The 25,624-nt window shown below is 37.0% G+C and overlaps 1 protein-coding gene across 2 annotated transcripts; it reads left to right on the top strand.

The window, feature by feature from the left end:
* Positions 1–1,934: 1,934 nt before the first annotated feature.
* On the top strand, positions 1,935–25,624 carry LOC132180373 (truncated transcription factor CAULIFLOWER A-like). 2 transcript variants are annotated; one of them, XM_059593169.1, is made up of 7 exons: positions 1,935–2,393; positions 14,226–14,304; positions 17,495–17,553; positions 17,820–17,919; positions 20,329–20,370; positions 24,925–24,966; positions 25,063–25,624. In XM_059593169.1, the coding sequence occupies exons 1-7, from the start codon at positions 2,209–2,211 to the stop codon at positions 25,183–25,185; spliced, it is 630 nt and encodes a 209-aa protein (XP_059449152.1). In that variant the 5' UTR covers positions 1,935–2,208; the 3' UTR covers positions 25,186–25,624. The 2 variants fall into 2 exon arrangements, with proteins under 2 accessions (XP_059449152.1, XP_059449151.1); XM_059593168.1 differs by having other exon boundaries at positions 17,492–17,553.

The raw sequence follows: 25,624 nt of genomic DNA, 5'->3' as shown, positions 1-25,624 counted from the left end.
AAACAAAATCGAAACTTGTACATCACCCAAGTAGTTGGTAGAAGTAGGACCAGCTTGGTCCATCCTGCATGAAATTCAAGCATTGCCAGCTGCAACGGAATATTATAAATTTTTATTCATTAGATATAATAAAATTAAATTTTAAACATGAATAACTCTTCTACATTTCAATTTAAAGTGAAATAGAGAATATTTTGGTTGCGATGCTCAATTTTAGCTTGGTTTGAGCAATCATATCAACTCTTTGATGACGGCCAGGCTGGGCTCCGACCACTTAAATGTAAGATATTGATACCAATTATTTATCTAAATGAATATACGATCTTTCTATCTTGTCGTAGGAAATAGAATGTGCCACAATGGATATTATAGCCGTCAAACCTTAAAAAGAGAGTAGCACAAAGAGAGCATAGCAAAGTAGGGGGAGGGAGTTACAACTCCCTCCTCCCCACCCCCTTTCTCTTTCCCTATTTTCTTACATCTACCATAAATCGATTAGGGAGCGTGTGTCAATAGTCCTTGGGGTGCTTTTTAGCGGCACGTGGCTGGCCGGCAGTGGCGCGTGGAATGCGTGAGGGTGTATTGGGTTTTTGTTATTATATTTTCGTTGTTTTTAAATAAGAATGTATTATTTCTAGATTTGCTTTTAGTGGCGATCTATGTGGTGAAGTTTTATTCGTTTTCTTAGGTTTTGTTTTCACGAATCCTTAAGAATAATAGAATTGGGTTTCGGTCGGTGTTCTGTTTTTTTATGGTTCATTTTTTGAGAGCAAACCATAGACCGATGACAGAGGAGTTATCAAGTATAAAGAAGAATTGTCACTATGGTAAAGGCAGCGAAGGGGATTGCAATTGATAAAGCACTAGTAGCGGAGATTAAAAAAAAAAAAAAAGCCAAGAAATCAAGGACTTGGTAGTGAATAGAAACGTGATTCACCGAAATTTGTTGTAAAACGGAAACTAATTGAGACGCTTTTCATAGATATTGTCTTATAAAAGCTTAAAAGACTATTGTGTATGTCAAAAAAAAAAAAAAAAAAAAATTATAATGGATTATGGATCTAATTTCATGTTTGAACAAAATATTAAAAAAAAAAAAAAAAAAAAGGAAATAGAATGTGCCCACAATTTCCTATAAATAATCTCCAAAATAAGAAAAATCAAGGACAGTTGCCGATTGGGTAATTGCCAAGTATCAAGGACAAAAAATTTGTCCAAATTGGGTTGGAAACTCCAACTCAATGGGTTAAACTTACATTTATTTTTTAGAAATGATTGGTCAATAATGTATTCATATTTCTCCCGTATTCTCTTGTAAATTCAATAAATTAACTATTAAATTTGTGAAATTCATCATAAATTCACAAATCTAATAATTAATTTGTAAGATGAGATAAAAAAAATATATACGAAAAATATTGACATGAATTTTTTTTAAAATTTTTTATTTTCACTTGCATTTTTAAAAATATTTTACGAATAAATATCATCTTAATAGACTAAATTAAAAGAAATGGTTTTCAACAATCTGAAAACCCGATGCCACCTTGGAAGTGTGGGCTTCAAGTAAGTGTGTGTATCAAAGAAGGCGCACAAAAATATCCAGCCCAAGAGCTATGAAACTGACACGTCTAGTGGGGAAAATCGAATCCATCACGTAATTGGATTCTGTACTTGGCCCAACTTTGTGCCTCTATAGCCTGGCAGACACCGTCCACAGACCTCACGGCTATAGTTGTAGTTATCAGACCGTGACGGACCTTAGTAAACGTCTGACGTACCGTTGGACGCTGGTTTTCCGACACGCGTCCATAAGATCGACACTTGGTTAATTGTCCCATTTGAATCTGGGACGTAGAAAAAAGATCTGGCCACGTGGAAGAGTATGGTCCTCGAGATAAAAGAGGCTCCCTACTACTATTTTTCGGAAAACTGAGAAGCCAAAGGATCGACCACAAACATTCCCTGAGAGAAAAAAAAGGCTTTGTCTTGCTCGCTTCGCACGTGAGAGAAACCTTCGCCGAGAGGGCGCAGAGTGTCAAATCGAAGGGTGCCACTTGTCGAATCGAAGAACCCCCAACTCGAATCGCATAGCTCGCTTAGCCTTTGTGGACTCCGATAGTCAAAATTCACTTCTGGCTCTTCGTCTCCGGAGCTGATAAGCGGGTTCGGAAGGTGAGGGTTTTGGTGGTCGGAGAGAGAGAGAGAATGGGAAGGGGGAAGGTACAGCTGAAGCGAATCGAGGACAAGATCAGCCGGCAAGTGACGTTCTCGAAGCGGAAGGGCGGGCTGATGAAGAAGGCTAACGAGCTTGCCGTGCTCTGCGACGTGGAGGTCGCGCTACTGATCTTCTCCGACCGAGGCAGGCTCTACGAGTTCTGTAGTGCAGAGAGGTTGGCCTTTCTTGAACTTTCGCACACACTCTGTCACAAAGATCGTTTCTTTTTGTCTCGATGAGCTCGCGAAGACCGCTTCTTCGCTTTCCATGTCCCTCTGTGCTCCATCTCTGCTTTCCGTACGGTCACCTGTCTTAGCTTTGAGTCAGATACAAAGGAAAAAATATCTCAAATATCTTGCTCGAAGATATTTTTGCTCCGTATATTCCGTTCATGCTCTGTGTTTTTTGTATGCCAAACCCTAGAGTTGATGGAGCAATAAATTCTGTTTGGCGGTGGGTCTAATCGCATGGTCTTCTTCGGTCATGTCGGTGCCACTGTTTGACACCACGCGCTCACTAAAATATCAGTTTCTCGGAGTTGGGTTTCGGTGTCAGAGGCGCAGGGAAGCCTTTGCAATCTTCATATGGAATCAATCCCAGCTCATACGCTTATCCTCCACTTGGAAATATCTTCATATGAAGAAGGCTTTGGAACATAGATATTTTTTTGTTAATTGTAATTGCTTTGGACCGCCCAACAATTTTTGGGGCTTTTGTTGTGAACATGCTAGCGTACCTGTTACTGTGGTTCACCATTAATTGTTGCGCTTAGCCTAGCTAGTGTAATTTTTGTGCCTATCTAAAGGCCAATCAGCATGCAATTCTATTGATTTTAGTATGAATTGTCGGTACCTTGACTTTGTCAAATTTTGCTATTCTGGAATTGTGATGTTGAATGCTCTTCTCTTCTTCTTATTGTGCTATGTTTCTTGAAGCTTACCATTTCATTTTTCGGGAAATGAAAATATTTCTCGAGTTTGTGATCATATATATATATATATATAAATTGTCTATGAACGGGTTCGGTTCAAATGATGAGAGGAGGAGGTCGTGAATTCAAGATTAATATTTTAGGAGCGCCAAATTTATAAATCTAAGTATTTGGATTATGTACAACGAATAATCCAAATTATATATTGCCGTATAAGTGTAATTCCTTCGACTCTCCACGTCTGCACCATGCAGGTGGTTTTTGTGATTGAGGTGTTTGTCTTGTCACTTAGACCATGATATCAGCTTAGACGGTTTTTATGTAGTAGTTTGAATTGGCATGTATGGCCGCCACGCTTTTGTCTAGAGCGGATTTCGTATATTATCCCGCCGTGCATTTATCAGTTCCCAAATGGGGGGCGGTTTTGGTATCCACCTGCGGTCTCTCCATAGGGGGCATAATCTGCCCGTATTCACCTCTAGCAGGCGGGTAAATTTGGCTATTCCATTCGTTTTAACCAATATACGAGAGTCTCATTCACCAAAAAACAGCATAACAAAATCGATCCAACCATGAAATCATATATGAACAACAAAAGGAAGAGAAATCATAGATATACAGCCACAACACAACGAAGAAGAAGTTTTGAAGCCGCCCAAGAAAGAGAGAGAGAGAGAGAGAGAGAGAGAGAGATGGGGACAGCAGCAAGTGAAGTGAGAACGATGAGAGAGCATGACCGATAGCGTGTGAGAATGAGAGAGAGAGAGGCGATATGGGAACAACGACGTGAGAGAAAGTGAGCACGACGAGAGAGCGGGACCGATAGCGTGAGAGAAAGTGAGAGAGAGAGAGAGGCAACATGGGGACAACGACGTGAGAGAAAGTGAGCACGATGAGAGAGCGGGACCGATAGCATGAGGGAAAGTGAGAACAACGAGAGCGGGACCAATAGCATGAGAGAGAGAGAACGTGGAGCAACGACGTGAGAGAAAGTGAGTAATATTAATTTGGCGGGCAGACGTATATACTAGCTCTAATTTAGCCTATTCATTTTAGATGAACGATCCAAACCACCCTCACTTTAGATGAACGGTCCAAACCACCTCCAATTTTGATGAATGACCTGAATCACCCTTTTGGATACCTCCATCTTGACCTTTAGGGATAGCCAAACCCTCCATTTGGCTAGAAGGGTGTTTGGACCTCCCTTAGATGGTCTTCGGGATAGCCGAACCACTTCAATGGTCAAAGGGAGTAGGGTGATCGAACCACTTCCAATAGTTTTTATGGTGATTGGATCAACCTTCTTTGTCCATAAGTAGTCAAATGGGTGGTCGACTGCCCTCTTTATAGATATGAGAGAGAGAAGCTTTTGGTAGTGGTAAACTAGTAGTGACAGTGTGGCAGTGACGGTAAAGCTATGATGGTCATGGTGGAAGTAGGGTCGGCGGTCAAAACAAGAGAAAAAATTTCAATTTTTGATATGTATTGATGATGTGACAATGATCTTGATCTTTAGGGTGGTCGAACCATATCGAGTGGCCGAACCACTTTCTTTGGCCACAAGCAAGCAAATGGGTGGTCGACTACCCCTTTGTCTATACAACAAAAGAGAAAAGCTTTTGGTGGTGGTGGTGGTAGACCATAGAACCATATAATTAAATTAAATCCTTGATGACCATAGAACCATATAATTAAATTGTTAAATAATGACGAGCATGAAATTGTTGAGTATACATTTGTGAGGTAGAAATGTTAAGTCTCACATTTAAAAAAACTTCCAATTGTGTTAATCTTGCCAACAAGTGATATTAAAGCCAATGATAGTGTGCTTATAGTGGATGATAGCTGTTTATTTGCAATTGGAGTAGAGACGGTGCACATGTATGGGTTTGGGTCCCTTTTACAGTTGGAATGAGGTGAAGGTGCATGGCATGAATAAAGTCCATATAGCCCTCACAAGTGATCCAAGAGACTACCTATAAGATTGATGAAGCTTTCATTTGATGGGGAATGTAGTGGTATGGTAATTGGTAAATGATAGTAATCATTTTCGCAGTTGGAATAAGGATGATGGTGTATGGCATAGATATAGTCCACAACATATTGATATAGTTTTTGTTTGAGGTGAAGTATAACAATCTGGTAAAAGACTTGCACGTAAGAGAGAGATTGTTGAGTATAGCGTGAGTATAGAAAGCTTAAGTCTCATATTGGAAATATGTCACATATATGAGTGATTAATATAACATGGTTAGGTCCAAACTCATAGGCTTAAGATTTTGATTGAGTGTTGTTCTCACATGTTATATAGTAGTCTTATTGAAAAGACTCTCGAAAGTGTTAATCTTCCTAACAAGTATAACTTAGATCGACTTAGTATATGCTTGATCTAGGACTTGGCATATGTCCATAAAATGCTTTCACAAATTAAAGTTGCGACATCACTTACTCAAAAAAAAAAAGAAAAAAAGAAAAAAAGGGGATATCACAATCTTACTCAAGCAAATTCCCTGAATTCTCATTGAAGCTCGTGTTCCAATGTAGTGTTTACGCTATTGGATATTATTAATTTAGCTCTGATACCATTTGTATGACTTAGGCATATGCTATTCATATTCTTTTAGGGCCATTCCTTCCACCACCATTTCCTTTGGACATTTTGAAGTTTGAAAATACTTAAACATGATTGTCTTCTATGCACCATATTGCTAGGAGCTAAGCATTATAGTGTCATTCATTTGAGTGGGCATGCCTTTCCATTGAACCACATGAATTCTCTTTCTTTCTCTCTTCAATATATTATCATGGATTTTCTATGAATTAGGGGTATTTTGTATACTCCCTATGTATTAGGGTTGCGCCCATTTGCGCTTTTATGAATATACATTATTTATCAAAATATATATATATATATATTATCATGGATTAGAGTGAATAACAAAATCGTAAGTCAAGGAAAATGAGCTATAACGAACTACTTTGAAAAGTAATTTTTTTTTTTTTTTTTTTTTTTTTTTTTTTTTTGGTGTTTTGAAAAGTGTATACAATGTTTGAAAGATGAAACCTTGTTTTTAAAGGTATTTTTCATGCTAGTAGTAAGTTTAAGAAAAGTCTCAATGCCACTTTCGTTATCCTCATTTCAAAGAAATCTGGGGTCGTTAATCTTAAAGACCTTCATCCTATCAGTATCGTGAGTGGAGTTTACAAGATTATTACTAAAGGCCTACCTAACATGTTGAAAAGGGTCGTGGAGAATATTATTTCAAAGCCTCAAAATGCTTGCCAGAGCTAGACAAATCCTTGATTTTGTGCTCATTGCTAATGAATGTCTAGATAGTAGGATTAGATCTGATGAGTCAGGAGGTGCTCTGTAAGTTAAATATTGAGAAAACCTACAATAATAGCATTTGGGGAGGTGTGGTTTTGAGGAGAAATGACGCTCTTGGATAGCGCATTGTAATTCTTTAGTGTTGTTTTCCAATGTTTGTGAATGGTAATTTACCCAATTGTTTCAGAAGCTATCGCAGTTTGAGAAGGGAAAATCCCTTGTCGCCTTTTCTCCTTGTTATATTATGACAATGGAATCTTCATACAATATTCAGTTTCCGGTATACCACAACAAAATGATGTGGCAGAACGTATGAATCGTAATTTGTTGGATCATGCTAGAAGTATGCTAAGTGTTGCTAGGTTAGAACATAAATTTTGGGTTGAAGTTGTTAACACGACTTGCTTCATTGTCAATCACTCCTTGACTACTACACTTAATGGTAAAGTGCCTAGACCCTATGGAAAAGCTTGAGAGAACCACCATCGGCAGTCCCAAAGGATAATAGCACATATGTGATTAGCACTTTCTTAGTTGTGACAAATGATATCAGAGTCAACCTAGTAACATTATATGGCACTGAGGTATTGCAGCACTATAGTTTACTCTAACCCAATATTGAACTTAGCATTTATGTAACAGTTTGGCAATCTACCCACCTAATGTAAAACTTAATATTTCGGGATGTCACAAGTCTGACAAAGACTATGGGATAAGAATGCAAGCCAAAAATTGAAGCCTGAATCAATGTAGTTCGCATGTTTGGCTTGCAACCTTAATACAGCAATACGATCCTAGCCAATAGCTTCTTCTATTGCAATTGTTCCAATGCCCAAGCAACAACATCATTGACACCAGTGTTGGCAACGATAGTGGGATGTAGGTTTGCCAAGGTGGCAGTGCGAAGGCCTTGAGAGAGAGACTCTAGACATTCGAAAAATAGTTTATGTTTTTATGCTTGTTTCCCTTAGTTATTCTTTAACTTTCTTTATAAGGTAAATGCTATCTTCTCAGACGCATTTGGTTCCCAGTTTGGATCACGGTTCGAATCCTTGTTCAGATCCCGATCCGCACTCGGGTTCATATCCAGTTTTGGATCCTAATTCAGTTTTTCTTTATCCTTCGGTTCCTTCTAAGACGCCTTCGGCTGCTATTTCGGGGGCTGTTCTGGGACATCCGAAAATGGTTTTCATCCAAGCCATATCCAAGTCATCGGCGGCTCCGATAATGTCTTCTCCGGCGGTCACAGGGACGACGAAGGCTTTGTCGAAGAGCATTATGAAGGTCCCCTGTTTGGTTGGGTCTGCTTCTCCTTCGACAAAGGGCCTTCTTTGGTGGGGGTTTCTCAGTCCGAGTCCCTCACCTCAAGTGAGCTCTGATTCGGTATCTCCTTCGTCTTTTTTGGATGTTAAGGAAGTTGGTGTGGATGGGGCTCTTCCATCCTCTTTGCTCCTCAAGAACTCCAGTTGTTGGCAAGGATGAAGCCAAATTGACTGGTTTGATCCAATCTCAGCAATGGCCAATTGGATTTGGTCTGTCTAGGGAGATTGTTGCGTGGGATCAAGGAGACGAGGTGTGGGATGGTGAGGATGGAGACTATCCTTACCCTTTAGGTGTCTTTCCCCCTTCCATGCCTTTGGATTGGGTGTTGGATATTGATATGGATGAGGATCCACCCTTGGCGCTCCTGAATGTCAGTGAAGAGGACTTTATTCGGGAGGTTAAGGTTGCACATCCTAAGACTAGAGGTAAGAGGGTGCTGTTGAACTTAGTTAGCTCTATTAACTATGAAAAGCTTGTGCGTCCTCTCGGCGAGAGAAAGGCAAGGCTCAATTGCAAAAGCATTGAATGCTTGTTTCGAGCTTGAGGGCTTTTGGTTTATGGGTTTCTTCTTGCGTTGTTGGGTTGCTTTGTGGAAATTGGATTTTCCTTTGTTTTTCTTACTTTTTTCTTTTGTTTGGTGTCCTTGTGTATACTCCCGGTGTACTTAGTTAGGGGTACTTAGTTAGGGGCGCTACAAAAATTTGAAATATCATCGGCATACAACATGTGGCAATTTTTTCTTCTAGTTAAATGTTTTTTTTGTATACTTACTGTGTATTAGAGCTATGCTTTTTAATGGTATTTTAATTAATTATAAAGAAAAAAAAAAAAAAAAAAAAACATATGACAAATTGATAAAGACTCATACTACCATCTGAAAACCAAATACTGAGGGCCTTTCCATAACCTGTAACTAGGTGTGATACCCCATATTGTAATAGTTAAGTCTCACACTGGATGAATGGATTATGAAGGCGTGTACGTACCAAGTCTCACATTGGGGGCTCTAATCGTAACATTAACTAATCCATTTGGAGTATAAAATAGACTTGAGTAGTGCTTCCCTATGACATGACAAATGATATGAGAGCCAATTTAATAACACCATATGATACTGGGGCACTATAGTGTAATGTGAACCCTGGCGAAGATGTCATGAATTTTAAGTAGAAGAGATTTTGACACCCCATATTGTGAAACTTAAGCCCCATATTAGATTGATGAATTATGAAAGCATGTATGTGCCAAGTCCCACATTGATTTTATATTATACCCCAAATATGAAACTTAAGTACAACATTTGGGATATAAAACAGAGTACTAACTCTTCCTTTATGCTTTATATGAGGAACTTATATGATTGTGTACAAACAATCTGAAATTATGCTGATAATCTTTTGTACTAAATAGCATCTCTTCCCCCATTAGAGACGGTGAATAAGTTCATTGATTCAATTATGTATGAGGATAATCTTCAAAGCACCAAATATCTAAATTACTTTGCCTTAGTTCAATCGCTTATAAGACTTGAAACCACAAGTATATTTACTTGTTAGTAGAAGAGGATTTGCAAGTTTAAAAATATTATAAGAAAGTATTTATAGTCTACAGGTCAAAGGGTGCCTTCACCCTCTGTAAGAACTGGGTGTCGGAGAAGATTGTGGATTCTAAATATATATACACAAAGATCTTTGGATTTTAAGGCGGCGCTAGTAGTCTTTGTTGTACACTTGTTGCACAGCAGTCCTGAGCAAAATTTCATCTTCCATAGTAAATCTTGATTTAGCATCTAGAGAGAGATAGGATGAACAGAAGCTGATTTTGCTTTCCCATCTGTAATTTGGTGAACCTGGACTCAAATCATCTAGTTCCTTTCCATTTTCAAAAGAATGAAGCAAGCTTTATAGTTATGCTTTGGGTTTTAATACATTATCGAGCAATTATTGCATTGCACAATGAATGTATATTAACCTTTTCTTCTGGTTACAGGTCTCTAAAGTTGGGTTAAGTTCACTAAATTGGGCCATTTTGCCCAAGGGGCTGCATGCTGGAAAATGGCTATTTGTCTACCACCTGGCATGAGATTATTCCTTCTCTATGTTGTTTTATATGGAAGTCCTTGTATTGTATATGAGCCTTGTTTTATTATAATCGCACTTCCTAGAAGTTCCACAAAATTGTCAACCCCAACGTGATTATTAAAATTAAAAGAAGTCCTTGTCTATAAAAAAACGAAAGAATCTTTGTTGATGTGTTTTTAGAGGTTTTTCGTGTTTTGAGGACAGATTCTAGCAAGGTTGGATTGGCTGACGGTCATTGGAATGGTACAAGCGGGGGGCTGGTGGAGAGCCCCGATGATTAAGTTAGTAGATTATTCATAAAGAGAAAATGGACTATTGTCTTATTTGAGGATGTACCCCTTCCTTTATCTCAGGCTCTTTGTTTATCTACCACCTAATGGGCTTGTGATTGTAAAGACTCTTGGGCTTTTTAGCCTTTCTAATGAGTATACCTTTTGGTGTCAATTGGGCCCAAAGCCTTGGGCTCTAGACCTATGATGGTATCACCAAGAAATATTTTGAGTTTAGGGTGGTTTGTTAATGTCTTTAATTTGAAAACAAAAAATACAAAATCGTTATGAAACATAATTTTCCCCTAACTACTTAAAAGTCCACCTACTTGAAGTTTCCACAAAACTGTAAGAACCAAAATGTGATTAACAAAATTTAAAAAACTCTTAGTAAAGCCTATTTAAGCATAAAAGTTGTGTAGTAACTAGGCATGTGTAAAATAGATTGTTATTTAAAATAAAACTACCAATTAAACAAGAGTCACTTTGTCCTTAAGAAGTAGTTCAATCGGTTGGGACTACGCCTAATAAAGCGAAGGTCACTAATTCAAATCCTCCTCCCCTTTCTTGTGCGGACATGTCCAAAAAAAAAAAAAAAAAGTCGCTTTAGCTTGACACATTTCTTTTAGTATATTTTGTGCTTTTAGACTTTTTCTCACCTTAATTTGGTTCTCTCTAGAGTACAAAAGAGAACCTATAGATCACACATAAGTGTATATCATTGACACATAAGGAAAAACTTTATAGGTTAGATGTAAGTGTATATCATTGACCCTATAGGTTAGATATAATAAGTATATATCATTGAGCCTAAAGGGAAAAGAGTCTGGGATTAGGATATATTTCTTTCCATGTAAAATATTTTAAAAAAACATTTTCTTCATTTTCTGATGTTTGGCATGGGTGGAAAACACTAATTAACATAAAATAATTTCTGGATCAACCACCAATTAAGCTCTGATGGGGAGTCAATGGCTTATGCTCTTAAAAGACATAAGCCATTTTTCAAAGCTTGTTTGCTCCTCTAAACCGAAACACCACTTACTTTAATAGAGAAACTCAGTAGCCCCATCAACTTAATGCCACCTTTCTCCTCCTATTCCCCTCCCAACAAGAACCCCCACCTCCATACCCTAGTGACTCCCACCTAGTGCCCAGAAACCAACCCCCATGGCTTTGTGAGCCCTATGTTGGCCCTTGTAGCCTCAACTTGGTGCCCAAAATCCCCCTTCACCCCAACAACCTCTACCCTGGCGTTTTTCCCCATTTTTGTGTCAAAACAAATGCAATCTAGTGAGATAATAATTACTACCTCAAGTCTTCAAGGCATGAGTTTTTTTTTTTTTTTTTGTTAACTAGTAAGTTAGATATGACCTAGTGGTTAGAACTCATGATGGTAGTACCTCATTCTTATAGGGAAGAAGGTGTCATTTAAGCTAAAATTCATTCATTCCCTGCATAAAATATCTTAATATTATATTTTATTTAAAGAATAAAAATCTAAAAGATCAAAACACCCAGAAAAACATTTTGACCTAAGCTTATTGATGGCATAAGCTATTTTAATACTATCTTTTTATTAAAAATTAGTAAGACTGCAACATAAAATATTTATTGTAATCTTCAAGGAATAGTTCAATCGGCTGTGAATTACGCCTCATGAAGCGGAGGTCACTAGTTCAAATCTCCTCTCTCCCTTTCCTTGTGTGGACATGTCAAATATATATATATATATATATTAAATTTAATGCATTCAAGATATTACCAATATTTGTGAGTAATTCTAGAAGGCTGGCAAATAAGCAAATCAAAACTATTGAAATAGATAGTATGATTCTAGTTTAGTATAAAATATATCTATTTAATGGAATATAAAAATTAAAAATTAAAATTAATAGCAATTTACGATATTAAAGCACATAATGATTCGCTGCTTGTGAGGTTAGATCTGCGTGGTTTCTGTGATTCTTGTTCCTGTGAAGCCCATCCAAACAACTGATTCATAAGAGATGTTGGATTATGTGATACTGATGCGGCCTGTCTTTATCTATCCATTCCAGCTATTACGCACGCTATTACCTATTGCCTCTTTCACAGTTTACTCTGTTTTGAGACATGGCTCTGCTATTGCAAAGTTCAGAGTTTCCAAATTTCAAGAATCTTTCATCCTTTTGGGTAATTTACGCGACTGCAACAAGAGATTCTAACCCTAACATGTAGGTAGACAAGTAGAACTTGGAAAATAAAAGAATTTCATGGTTTTATTGGAGGAAGTGGTAAACTGCTGTTGCTTATAAAGTGTTTATAACCATGTATGTTTGATTATAGTTTTGAAAAGTGGTTTTTGGTTTTGATTTTAAAAAGTGTTTTGTTGTGATATAAAAGAGAAAAGTTTTTTTTTTTTTTGTGTGTGTTGGTGGAATCCACATTTAAAAAGTATTTTGTGTTGTAAATTGATTGGCAATGATTTTGAGAAAAATGTGTTTTTAGTTTAGAAAACAGAGAAGTGCTTTCAACCTTTTGGTAATTTACGTGACTGCAACAAGAGATTCTAACACTCACAACTAGTTTAATGCAAGTGGACATGTAGAACTTGGAAAATAGAAGAACTTTATGGTTTTATTGGAGGAAGCGGTAAACTGCTGTCGCTTATAAAGTGTTTATAACCCTGCATGTTTGATGATAGTTTTGAAAAGTGATTTTTATACCTGAAAAAAAAGGTGTTTTGATGTGATATAAAGGTGAGAATTGTTTTTTGGTGGGATCCACATGTAAAAAGTAGTTTGTGTTTTGAATTGATTATTAATAATTTTGAGGGAAGTGTGGTTTTAGTTTAGAAAACAGAAAAGTGTTTTCAAAACTGTTACCAAACAAGGCCAACGTTACAATATTTACTCTGTTTGGAGAGATGGCTATATTATTGCAAAGTTCAGAGTTTCCAAATTTCAAGAATCTTTCATCCTATAGGGTAATTTCCGCAACTGCAACAAGAGATTCTAACCCTCACAACTAGTTTAATGTAGGTGGACAAGTAGAACTTTGAAAATAAAATAATTTCATGGTTTTGTTCGAGGAAGTGGTAAACTGTTACTGTTTATAAGAGTCTGTATGTTTGATGTGATAAGTGGGATCCACGTTTAAAAAGTATTTTGTGTTTTGAATTGGCTGTTAATGATTTTGAGAAACGTATGTTTTTAGTTTAGGAAACAGCAAAGTGTTTTCAAAACAGTTACCGATCAGGGCATTTTGAAAGCAATACAAAAGAGTAATTGGAGGAAGTAGTAAGCTTTGATTGCTTGGTGTTCAAGTCTTAATAATGGTTTGGAGGATATGACTTCGTTCCTTTACCCTTTTCAGAAGGGGAGGTGTTCTAGGCACAACCGTAGGTTGCTGTAGTTAATAGAAATCTAAGTGCTATGCTGCTTCTGCATGAAAGACACGCTTGAGTACGAAATTTATGCATGGTTGGATGCTCAGTTATCTCAGTTGTGTGTAGATTGTGAAAATGGATAGAAACTGCTGCTACATATCTCAAGTACTTGCCTTGTGAAAAAGGCCATTCGCTGCAAACTTCTCTTTGGCGCCATTCAAGTACAGCTAGCTAGATGTCAAATTCTTAAAAACATTGGTGACAACGTTAAAAAAAAAAACATTCAAATCCTCTGACAGGACCCGACTGTTCTATTGCAGCATGTTCTGCATTTTTTATTAACATGAAGAGTGCAATATTGTATAGTATAATCTAGCTAGAGGGACCGCTTCTTCTGAAACAAGTCATTCTCATTTTGTCTCTGCCCGGATTGTTGTTGTACCTCCATATGGTCCTTTTCTTCCTCTCCTTTGTTGATTTTTTCTTCTCCTCCTTTGTTGGTGTTTTCTTCTTCTCCTTTGTTGGGGTTTTTCTGTTCTGTTTTTGTCTTGTTTTGGTGTCTTTGAACTATTTGCACTTAATCACCTTGTTTATTGATTTAAGTATTGTTGTTATATTGAAGTATTGTTGTTGATGTGTGCAAGTATTATATTGTAATGGTTTTTTGAGATTCTGAAACGCTGTGTGCTCCTGGTGTTACAGTCTAGAAGAAATTCTTGAGCGTTACAGGATACACGTAGATGAAGAAGCTGCTGTCTGCAGGAGAGCTGAACTAGAAAAGGTTAGCCAAATTTTTGCATCTTTTTAGAGGTGTAGATATATCTGTGACTGTAGATATTTACAGTACTATATAATAAGATTTATGGCCAAATCCTCTGACCTTATGAAACTAGTTGCTATTTCAGATTTGAATCCAGGGCAGAATCCTGAATTAGTAACTCAATCGACCACATGTGCTATTAAAAAAAGATTCTCGATCATGCATAATGGTGAAGCTTGATTCAGAGAGAGAAAAACAGAGAAATGTGTGGATGTGTGTATTTAGTGCCAACACCAAAGGATGCGGAGTTCAGAATATAACATAGGCCACAGGACTAGCATACATATAGATATGCAATGGTTTGGTGGAAGAAGATTCTACACTTTTGCTCTCTTCCTTTTTCTGTTCTGTTGGGGGAGGGCTGGGGGGGAGGGTTAAAGCTTTATTATCTCGCTTCAGACATTTCTAATGAAAGTACAATTAAACTTTACAAGTGATGTATACATTAGTTTTTTGTGTTAGTTTGAATGTCTCGATTGTTGCTCTGCATTTCAATTTCTATCGTCCAAATCTCAACTCAAGAGAGCCTTTCCCAATCATGTTGAGTCATCTACAGATTCTTTGCTAATTAAATGAGTCCACTGAATTCAGACCAAAATATTTTAAAAATAAAAACTTAATTAGCTCATTGAAACATGATCATTTCCTGTGTGTTGGTGCAATAGTCCGCGATTATAGTAAATAGCACAAAGCAACCAAACGCAAGAACACTAAAATTTATGCGATTTTCTTAATGTGAGGTGATATGTTTACGGGCTGAGTCGATTACAAAGAAATTCACCAACCAAAGATGGAGTACAAAATTGTGGTGAAAAAAAAATCACTCAAATCCAAAACCCAATACACTCAAATCTCACTCACACAAGACAACATCATTTTTCTTTTACTTAATTCTCTAATCTTAAAACATAGAAGACAGCATGAGACAAGAAGAAGAAGGATGGTCACAATCATGAAAAATAGATTTGACTTGGTCCTCTTTCTCTCCTCACTAGTATACTATATGCCTTGTTACACGAGCTTACTTTTCATATATAGTTATTCACTTCTAAATGTCATCCTAGTATATTTGATATTTAATTTTATGAAATTCCTCTCATATTTAGTTTTTGTCTTATGATGCAGAAGAATCTTGCTGGGTGTACTCATCTTCATACAAGTCCAAAATCCAATACGCCCAGATCTCACTCTCACACAAGACAGAGAATTTTTATTTTTCAAAATTCTCTAGTCTTAACCCATAAAAGACGGTATGAGACAAGAAGAAAAAATTTCAGCTCACGCCAAATTCTCTCGTTTTCTCCTTTTTCCTCCTCTCGTGCTGCTTCCTTTTACTGGGTAAACAAAACCATCATTTTTCATCATCTTCTTTAGTGTGCAGCGGCCGAAGCTTTCTTCACTCACCTTTTTTTCTCACACAAAACAATGAGTCGTACTTCATATATATCCTAGTAAAGAGTCGGTTAAACGGAGGTCACGTTAATGCAATTAATGCTTCAAGTAACAACTTTGTCCTTGACGTGCGAGAAGACAACTTCTATATGAGAAAAAAACAATACCCACGTGACTTGACGGGTTTAAGTCACATCAACAAATCTCTACCTTGACTTGAATCCCATCAAGTCTAACAATATGAATCTCCTCAAGATTTATCTGCCCCCTAAAGGGAATCACAATGTTCAACTCAAGTTCAAGTATCTTGAACTTGAGCATAGGACATGATTTAGTTATAATACCATGCTTCTCTACTAGTTCTGTTGGCCACAAAGCTTTCTCAACTAATCATGTCTTCGTTTTTTTGGACAATTTTACAAACTCTCAAGTATATGTTTTTGTAGGAACTCCTCTTTTTTTTGGCATAGTTGATATCCAATTATTACTTTTTTTCCCGTCGATAGCCTAGCGAACACGAGATGAGTCTCCACTACCAACTACTAAAGCAAAAGAAACCATATCCTCAAATTCATACCTCTCAAATACTTTTCAATCATATTTCTTTATGTGCCTTTACTACATAATAAGGTTCTTCTTGGTAATGTGAATCGCTAAAAAATTGTTCATCATCATTCGTCTATGGGCACTTGATCATCAAACTCCACCTCAATGACTTGTTTTCCTTTCTAGCTGTCAATTGATGCTTTTCATCTTCACATTTTCTTAGCATATAGGCACTTGATCATCAAACTCCACCTCAATGACTTGTTTCCCTTTCTAGCCTTCAATTGATGCCTTTCATCTTCACATTTTCATCGCATATAGGCCTCATCAAATACTATATTTTATTCTTTGAAACCGGATCTCATAACCTATAACCCTTAGACGACAATCTCAAAACCAAGAAATATACACTTTCTTGATTTTGGATCTAATTTTGACCGCTCTCCACTTTGCCCATGAACGTATGAAAGGAAACCAAATATTTTAAAAACTGGATAAATCAATCGATTTACCTGTTCATATTTCCTTCGGAATCTTGTAATCAATCGTTGCTAGTAACGATTGAGATGGATAGCATTGGCTGCCTTGGAATCCATCTCTTACGACTCATCATCGTCCTTATTCTGGATTTTCTTTGCATTTTCCAGACCCGTTATTGAATCAAAAAATCTTTCATCCTTATACGCCGAAGAGAGAAGTTGCTCTTGCCATTGAACCTCTTACTTCATGCTTGATACTCGTCATATCAACTATAATCGCAAATCTGAATACCGAACTTCAGCTCTAAAATCACTTGTTGTGCAATTGACAACAATTACAGTAAATAACATAAAATAATCATGCGCAAGAACACCAGAATTTACGTGGAGACAATCATGAAGAAATTCATTAACAAAAAATAGAGTACAAAATTCTGATAAAGAAAAACCACTCAAAACTCAAAATCCAATATTCTCAAATGTCACTCTCACACACAGGACATAATTTTTCTTTTACTTGATTCTCTAACCTATCCTTCAAAATCATGAAGAGGACAGTTTCCCTTTGGGAAGCAAGGAATAAAATAGATTACTTTACTCCTATTTCTCTCCTAACTAGTATGATACAAACTATATGCTGTGTTACGAGTTTACTTATCATCTGTGGTAGTATATTTGATGATTTATTTTGCGAAATTTCTCTCTTATTCAGTTTTTGTCTGATTATGCAGCAGAATCTTCCCGAGTGTACTGATCTTCGGACAAGTGCAAACCCACTGCAAATGATTCAAAGGTAACGTCTTTGAGGTCCATATACATGAGCTGCAAGTGACACACGGGAAATAAATGACTCATGTAACAGGGAAAACTGTAGGTTCGTCTTTTACATGATTCAAAGGCAAAATCTTGAAGATCAGTTTCCCTATTTAACTATTTGATCCACTGTCAACATGCTATCTGCACAAACTCTTGTCCATACTTGCATAACACCTTTGGGTCCCATGGTAGATTTACTTCAATGGATCAGCTCACGCGCCTTTATTTTTGCGCTTTTGGCAGGCACCTTGACGCGCAAAACATTGAACAGAAAAACATAACAGAGCTGACAGAACTGGAGAAAGAACTGGATGCCATATTAAGACAAACCAGATACAGAAAGGTAATTCTTACAAGCTTCCTGTTTTTCTTTTTCTTTTTCTTTTTCTTTTAGCAATATTTAGAGTTAAATAGTTAAAAACCATGGTTAGTGACAGGCTGTAGCCATGAGGTGTCATCTAATCAGTAGTCAAAATTCTTGAACGCAAATACAATGGAAATTAGATTTGTTATAAAGTTGTAAAAATAAATAAGAAAGAAGTTGACTGTAGCTGGTCATAGGCTGTTGGGGATTGTTGAAAAGCTTCACTGAAAGTGAGAGTAAATGGCAGTGAATTACTCCCAAAAGAATTGGAAAATGTTAAGATTACTAGATTTTATTACAATTCTCTTACAAATTGAAACCGAAGTGATGGTAGAAAAAATAAGCAAAACAATTTGACTATAAATTTATTTGTTTAGTAACTGATATTGATAAATGTGACATAGACCGTCACGTTAATTTGTAAGAAATTTATAATAAAAATTGCCTTAGGAGCCGTAAGAACAATTAAGAGAGACATTAATTAACTCATCAACACTATTGAAAATTGGGGAAATTCTCCACATTTCGTTTGAGATGATGAACAGCTATAGTGTGCAATTGGTGTGTTTTGCTAAACTCAGAAAGGGAAAGTGTAATAAAGGAAGTAAAAAACACAAAGCATAGAGTCCTGCGCCTACACATTGGTTATGCCATCTACTTGGATACTTTTAAAATTGCAGAGAAATTCCCACAGATCTTGATTCTATAAACCCTCAAATTTTCTTGCCAATGGTCTTTGGATCTGATGGCATCTCCTCTTCCCATTAAGAAGGCTGGAAGGTAAAGTCAGGAGTTCAATTTTGTACGAATCCATTAGTTGTGCTTACTTGAAAAGAGGGGAAAAAAAGAGAAGAAGAAAAGGAAGAAGAAGAATATCTTCATAGTTTCTTGTGACCTTATGTCTCCTGCAAGCCTGCAGGTAAACACAGTGCCCATCTCTTCTTTTCTATAATGGTGATTTTCATTGAATGTTCAGACTTCCCCTGCAAAAGGAGGTCATTAATTACCATTTCCTGAATTACTATGCTGCTTTTGACTTTTGATATGCAGCCCTTCGGCCAACCCCCTAGAACATCAGTGAAATCTGTAGCCCATGGAAACTCTTAGATGTAGTTTCTTCTTCCTTTTATCAACTAAGAAGATTTTATACGTATACGACTTATATCCAGTCACTCTTCATTTCTGATGGCACTCAAGTGGGCTAAAACACTATCAATATTCTAAGAAAGATAAGTGAAGAAGAGGATGAACACCCCAATATAATTTTTACTTTCACTCACTTGAGAATAATAGTTGGAGTACATGGGTATTTATATGCTACAATGAATGCTTCTAGTCTTCCAGTATTCAAATAGCTCGTTTACATCTAAACGAATAAACACAGGAGGTATTTGATGAAAAGCCTCAACCAGTTGACGATTGAATCAATAACATCATATGTTACTCCCACATAAAAATAAATCCTAAATAACTCACATGCATGAAAGACCCTTTAACTCGATAAATCTAGAATGAATTTTAAATTTATCTTACTAAATCAAGTTTAGTAACCAACACTAATGAGGAACATTTTATGTTAGTTTAAACTTTAAAGGAGAACATTAAATTAATACTACTTAATCTGCCCCAAGTAGCTTAAGGCAGGCATTGCCCTTGCCCAGTCGTATTTCTCTATATGGTGACATCCTCTAAAGATCATGAATGCACTGCACACAGGCAGTTGGTTAAGGTACCTGTATTAGACACCCACCATCATATGTTCTCAATGCCATAATTTTTTTTTGTGTATAATAATTAGACACTACACCAAAGGGATGTTAATATGATTTATGGAAAGAACTCATCCTATTTCAGGATGAGTTTTTTTGTTTATCTGCTCTCACCTCTAAAGATTATTTGCCTGTTTTCCTACTTTTAGAGAAACTTATTTAGGCTTTCACATTGTTATAATGAAGAGTTGGCTGGGAAAGGTACAGGCAGACATGAATTTAGGAATATTTGTCTCAAATTATATGGCAGTAATTAAGCATTCTTGACAAACTTCAATTCAGTTGCATAAAACAAATGAAGACAAAAAACTTCAAACCCCTGTCACAAGTTGAAGGCAAGAAACTAGTCTATGTTTGTAGTTGTCAGAATGAATGGATCTGTGCACACTATACAGACACTTGCAAGAGTTCCATAACTTTACATGTGGGGAGAAACGCATTCACTGTGGTTCTTTTTTTTTTCCCACCAATGTGAAGACTAATATATGTATCTTGTATAGAGGAACTTAAGATATAGTTCGTTATGATTTTTTATCTATCTTTCTACTCAATACATACACTAGTTATGTAGTATGACAAAAAAGAACATAGAATACTGACGAGTTTTAATGGTACACAGACACAGCTACTGATGGAAGCTGCAAAAGCAGTCCAGGAAGGGGTATGTCTTTCTAACTCATTGTTCATTTGAAACTTGATGCATTTCACAGAGTAAATCGTGCATCTCAGATAGGAACAGAACTTAGACAGCTTTCACGTAGTATGCAAGTGAAAGCTTCGAAAACCCTGCAGAAAACTTTGTTAAAAAATATATTGAAGGGCTGTCTCATATAGCTTCTGGGTGACATTTAATCCAATTCGAAAGTGTTATCAACTTAGTTGATCTATCGTGGTTTTTGGTTAACTAACCTCTTGTGACAAATAATTTTTAGGATCCCAAAGAAGCAGAAAAAGAACAGAATAAAAATAACTTAATCACACAAGACACTAAGATTTAGCGTGGTTTGGCTTAACAAACCTACATTCATAGGCGGAAACAACCAAGAGGAAATCCTCTATTGGAGGTACAAAGATTAATAGGGAGAAAACCACTCAAAATCTAAAACTCCAATACACTTAAATCTCACTCGCACACAAAAGAGAATTTTGACAAGAAAGAGAAAATATTCTCTCTAATTCTCTCAGCAGCACTATGAACTACAAAAGTGTGAAAGACTGGGACGTGCGGCTCTATTCTCTCATGTTCTCTCCTTCACTCTCTTTTTCTCACTATCTCGAAAACCGAAACTTGAGTCTTTATATAGCACATGAAGTCGGTTAACTGGCAGCTGAAGAAACAAACCCAAAATGTAAAGGAATTTCATTTCGGGAAGGAGAAGGAATGCATGCGAGTCAGATTCCAAAACTAACTTGAAAAAGAAACTGATTTGAGCCCCTAGAAGTTAGACTTGATGAGAACAAGTCATCCACGTCATATATCTTCACCTTGACTTGAATTTCATCAAGTCTGCAACGCAGATCTCCTCATGACGTCTCATCCAATACCCTTAAAGGTAATCACAAGATACAACTGCCAATCAAGTCCAAGCAATGCTTAAACTTGAAAACTAGAATTGGTTTAGTCAACATATCCGTTGAATTTTCTTTCACAACAATTTTATTTACTGTGATATCACCCTACACCACAATCTCCCGAAGAAAATGATATTTGACATTAATGTGTTTGGTCTTCTCATGATACATTTGGTTTTTTTATCAAATGTATTGTGTTCCGACTATCATAAAACACAACAATCTCATCTTGCTGCAAACTTAGATCGGCAGCCAGACGTATCAACCAAATTACTTCCTTCATTGCCTCTACCACTGCCATATACTCTACCTCTGTAGTGAACAAAACAACTGTCAGCCGTAAAGTTGCTTTCCAACTATTGGCACACTCCAAGAGAGTGAAAACATAACTCGTCAGAGATCTCCTTTTACCCAAATGGACAAAACAACTGTCAGTTGTAAAGTTGCTTTCCAACTATTGGCACACTCCAAGAGAGTGAAAACATAACTCGTCGGAGATCTCCCTTTACCCAAATCACCAACATAATCTGAATAAACATTACCCAATGACACTGGAACGGATACCATTGTCTCTACCGTGCACTAAACCAACATCTGTAGTGTTCCGTAAATACCAAAGTATCCATTTCATTGTCTGCCAATGAACCATGCCAAGATTTGCCATGTAGTGACTAATAACACTGGCTACTTGTGAAATATCTAAGCAAGTGCACATCATAGCATACATGATACTCCCAATTGTAGCATACATGATAGTCCCAACTGTAGCAAAGTAAGGAACACGTGACATGAATTGACTCCTCCTTACTTTGTGGTGATAATGCTGCTTAAAGTCTAAAATGAGCAACAAGTGGAGCACTCACCAATTTAGAATTTGTGTGCCAAAGCATTCAAGTGCTTTCTCAATGGTTTTTTTTTTTTTTGACAAGTACAACTTTCCCACTTTCCTATCCATGTGAATCTCCATCCCTAGGATTTCCTTCGCAAGACCCAAATCTCTAACATGCTTTTAGCATCAATAAGCATGTCATCCACATAGAGTAACAAATAGACAAATGAATCATATGACAATTGCCTGTAATACACACAACTATCATAAGTACTTCTAGAGCAACCTTAACCGACCATAAAGCTTTCAAAGTGCTTGTACCACTGCCTCGAAGACTATTTCAAACCATATAATGATCTCCTCAAAGGCATTGAAATCTTTTACCCTGTATAATTATGTCATCTAATTGTAGTAGCCTTCCAGGCAGAGCATTATTTTGCAAACTCTAATCCAAGTAGTAGTCTATTTAGTGCCAATGCATATCTAAGTACAGAACAGTCTAGGATCATCAAATACAGAGATTGATAAAAGACACAGATAACCCTCTCTCAAATCGTACATATACTTGCACACATATATTACGAGTATGGTGAAGTGGGGCATGATTGGGGAGGGAGATTTCATGCAGGACTGATTGGTCCAGCAGCAATAAGCGAGGACAACACAAGAAGAAAAATGATAAAGTCTCAACTCAACTCAAAACTATAGTTGTAATTGCTAAAATTAGAGGAGGAGGAGGAGAAAACAATGAAATTCAATTGATAAAGTATGATAAATGATGATCTCCAAAGAACAATACAAGACAATAATTTATAGAAAGAGACAGACGCAGATTCATGAATTGACCTAGAATTCATGAATATTTGTTAATTATTCTAAAGTCCCTCCACATCCAAACCCTTCATATTCTGTTCCTTCATTTGTTTAGACTAGATAGTCTCTTAAATAGGTTTGTTTTCTGATAGCTCTTTTAGACTCTCTCTTGGAAAGTGAACCATAGTGAGTCTCTTCAGTTTCGCTAGATTTTTCACTGTTGAACATCCCGCTGATGCACGCTCCTCTACTGAACACTTCGTTGCTGAACACTCCTGCATCAAGATTGGTGGTGGTGATGTTACCAATTAGCTGTATAACATTGGTTAAAGAATTCTAGGTGAACATTGTTGAAGTTCACAGATATGGATGCCATGGATCTATGCAATGGACCAGACTGTCACGAAAGTCAAAGGAGCACTTAGAGCCTAACTTTTTGATTTGAAATTTAAATACTGAGCCTAATGATCTGCAAGCAAGTTTGAATAACTAAAGACTGCTTGCAATCCTGTAACACTGGTGTTATGAAGTCGGCCACTGATTTTGTCATTAAGGCAGCTTCTGCCTTCCTAGCATATTCCGTATCATAACCCAGAACTTGCTTTTCTGAAATATAATCAGCCTACTCAAGCTTGTCAAATTGACAAGAACGGGTGTATAGTCTAGACTATTGCCTCGACAGATAATGGAGGTGGAGTGTCAACCGAACACAATCTCACACATGGTGAAGTAGCTTGACAAGTGTTAGGTTTTAGGTTTTATATTGGAAAATTCAGAGTCGAAACTAGTTTGATTGTAAGTCTAAGATAGGTTGTCAAGTTGGTTCTTGAGTTGGAGTCCAAATTGTGTTGAAAACTGACCGGTCGAAGTTGATCGAAAAGGAGTACAAACGTGATCGATATGAATGCATCTCAAAGAGCTGAGCTCATGAGAAGCTCAGTCGCAGTGTCAGTCAAACGAGGACTTTGAGTGTTTTAAAGTTCAAGCTCCTAAGAGATTCTATCGCAAGGCAATCGAACAAACTTCGAATGAGGCTGATTAACTGAGCAATATGAGACTACGTTTGTAGAAAGCTTTCCTAGAATCACTTATAAAGCCGAATTTCACCTAGTAACTAAATAATATGAGACTTAACACCCATAAGTATCTCTTAGAAACCACCTACTCTCTATGTAGGCTATTCATCTTTCCAATATAGAATCGAGGTGTTACAAACCCCCCTTAAACTCCTAACGTCTTCGTTAAGGCCACGTCATGCATGAAGTGCTGACAGTACCATATGAAGCATTACTAGGCGGCTCCAATACCATCTTTAATGACCCAGAAAAAAAACGCTAGTCACATCTGCACAATCACACCAAAATGAGAATTACTTATAAAGCTTAGCACCCATAAGCATTTCTTACAAACCATCCTCTCTTTACATGGGGTTCAGAATATGGAACCAGGGTGTGACAATTTTAGTACCTATCAACATCAAGCGAAGGTACCAACGTATGCTATCTTGATGTTTAAGAAATTTAGTGAGAGGTCACATCGCTTTGGTACTTTTTTTTCTGACCGAAATAGAACATTGCTTTGGTATTTTTTTTCTTTTTTTCTAAAAAATTACAAAGGGGATACATCGCTTTGGTACTTAACAATATTGAATGTTGTCTTGATGTTTAATGATGAATCTAGTGAATGATTAGAGTTCCAGACAATTCTGTGAGAGATCACATCGCTTTGGTACTTAACAATAGAGGGAGTGACTTAGGATTGTGCTAACAAAGCATACATACACTATCACCAGCCAATAATGCCTTGAAGTCGAAGCAGTAAAGCTTGTGATGCATATAGCATGCATGCATGCATACACACATATATAGCATCAATTACAAACAGCATGTTGTCATTCACTGTGCAGTCTTGAAATGCACACACCAACCACCACATCAACAACTTCTCCTCTATATATATATATAATATAATCTTTCTAACTTCCATCTCCATAATGAACAGGAAAAGCAGCCGAGGAAAGAGAAGACTTTCATGGAAGAGGAGGTAATTAGTAAAGAAATTAAGAAATGTGAAAGAAGTTTACTCATTAGTTATCCAATATTCTGTCTTTGACTTGCGCTTCTTGTGTTATGGCTTCAGGTGGCAGAAATGAGTGAGAACCTCGACAATCACTATAATCGTCCTCTGGAACCGGAGTCCAACTCCAATTCTAACGACCCTCCACTGAGTCCACTCCAAGAGACCCTGCTTCACTTGTTTTAGAACTTTTAAATAAACAGCAGCCCTGTGGCCTCAAAAGCACAAAAAGTGCCGTTGCTTTTCTCTCCATTTACAGTTTTTCTCCCAAGCTGAAAACTTTGGAATGTTTATTATGTCCCTGCTGCAAATCACCTGAACTTAATAAAATAGTCGTATGTATCTGTACAGCCTAGTTCGGGCACTTACTAGTAGTTGCCTACCATCAATGTCCATATGTAGCTTCTTCGCCAGGTGGCAAATTGTGGAGAATTACGTGTCAATGTCGTAGCATATACCCGTATATGTTGCTGCATGCAGAGTGGCACATCCAGCTGTTAGCTGGGGTTTCTCTTATTGGACCGCCTTCATCTCTCTTGTATTCTGTTGTTGTGATACTATAACAATGTAATAATACCTTCGTCTATGCAGTATGATATATAATATATGCAGTGCTTGCAATTTA

This window comes from Corylus avellana, chromosome ca5, assembly GCF_901000735.1.
Source record: "Corylus avellana chromosome ca5, CavTom2PMs-1.0".
NCBI lineage: Eukaryota > Viridiplantae > Streptophyta > Magnoliopsida > Fagales > Betulaceae > Corylus > Corylus avellana.
The sequence above is the reverse complement of the archived record's forward strand: the minus strand, read 5'-3'. Positions and strand labels throughout refer to the sequence as shown.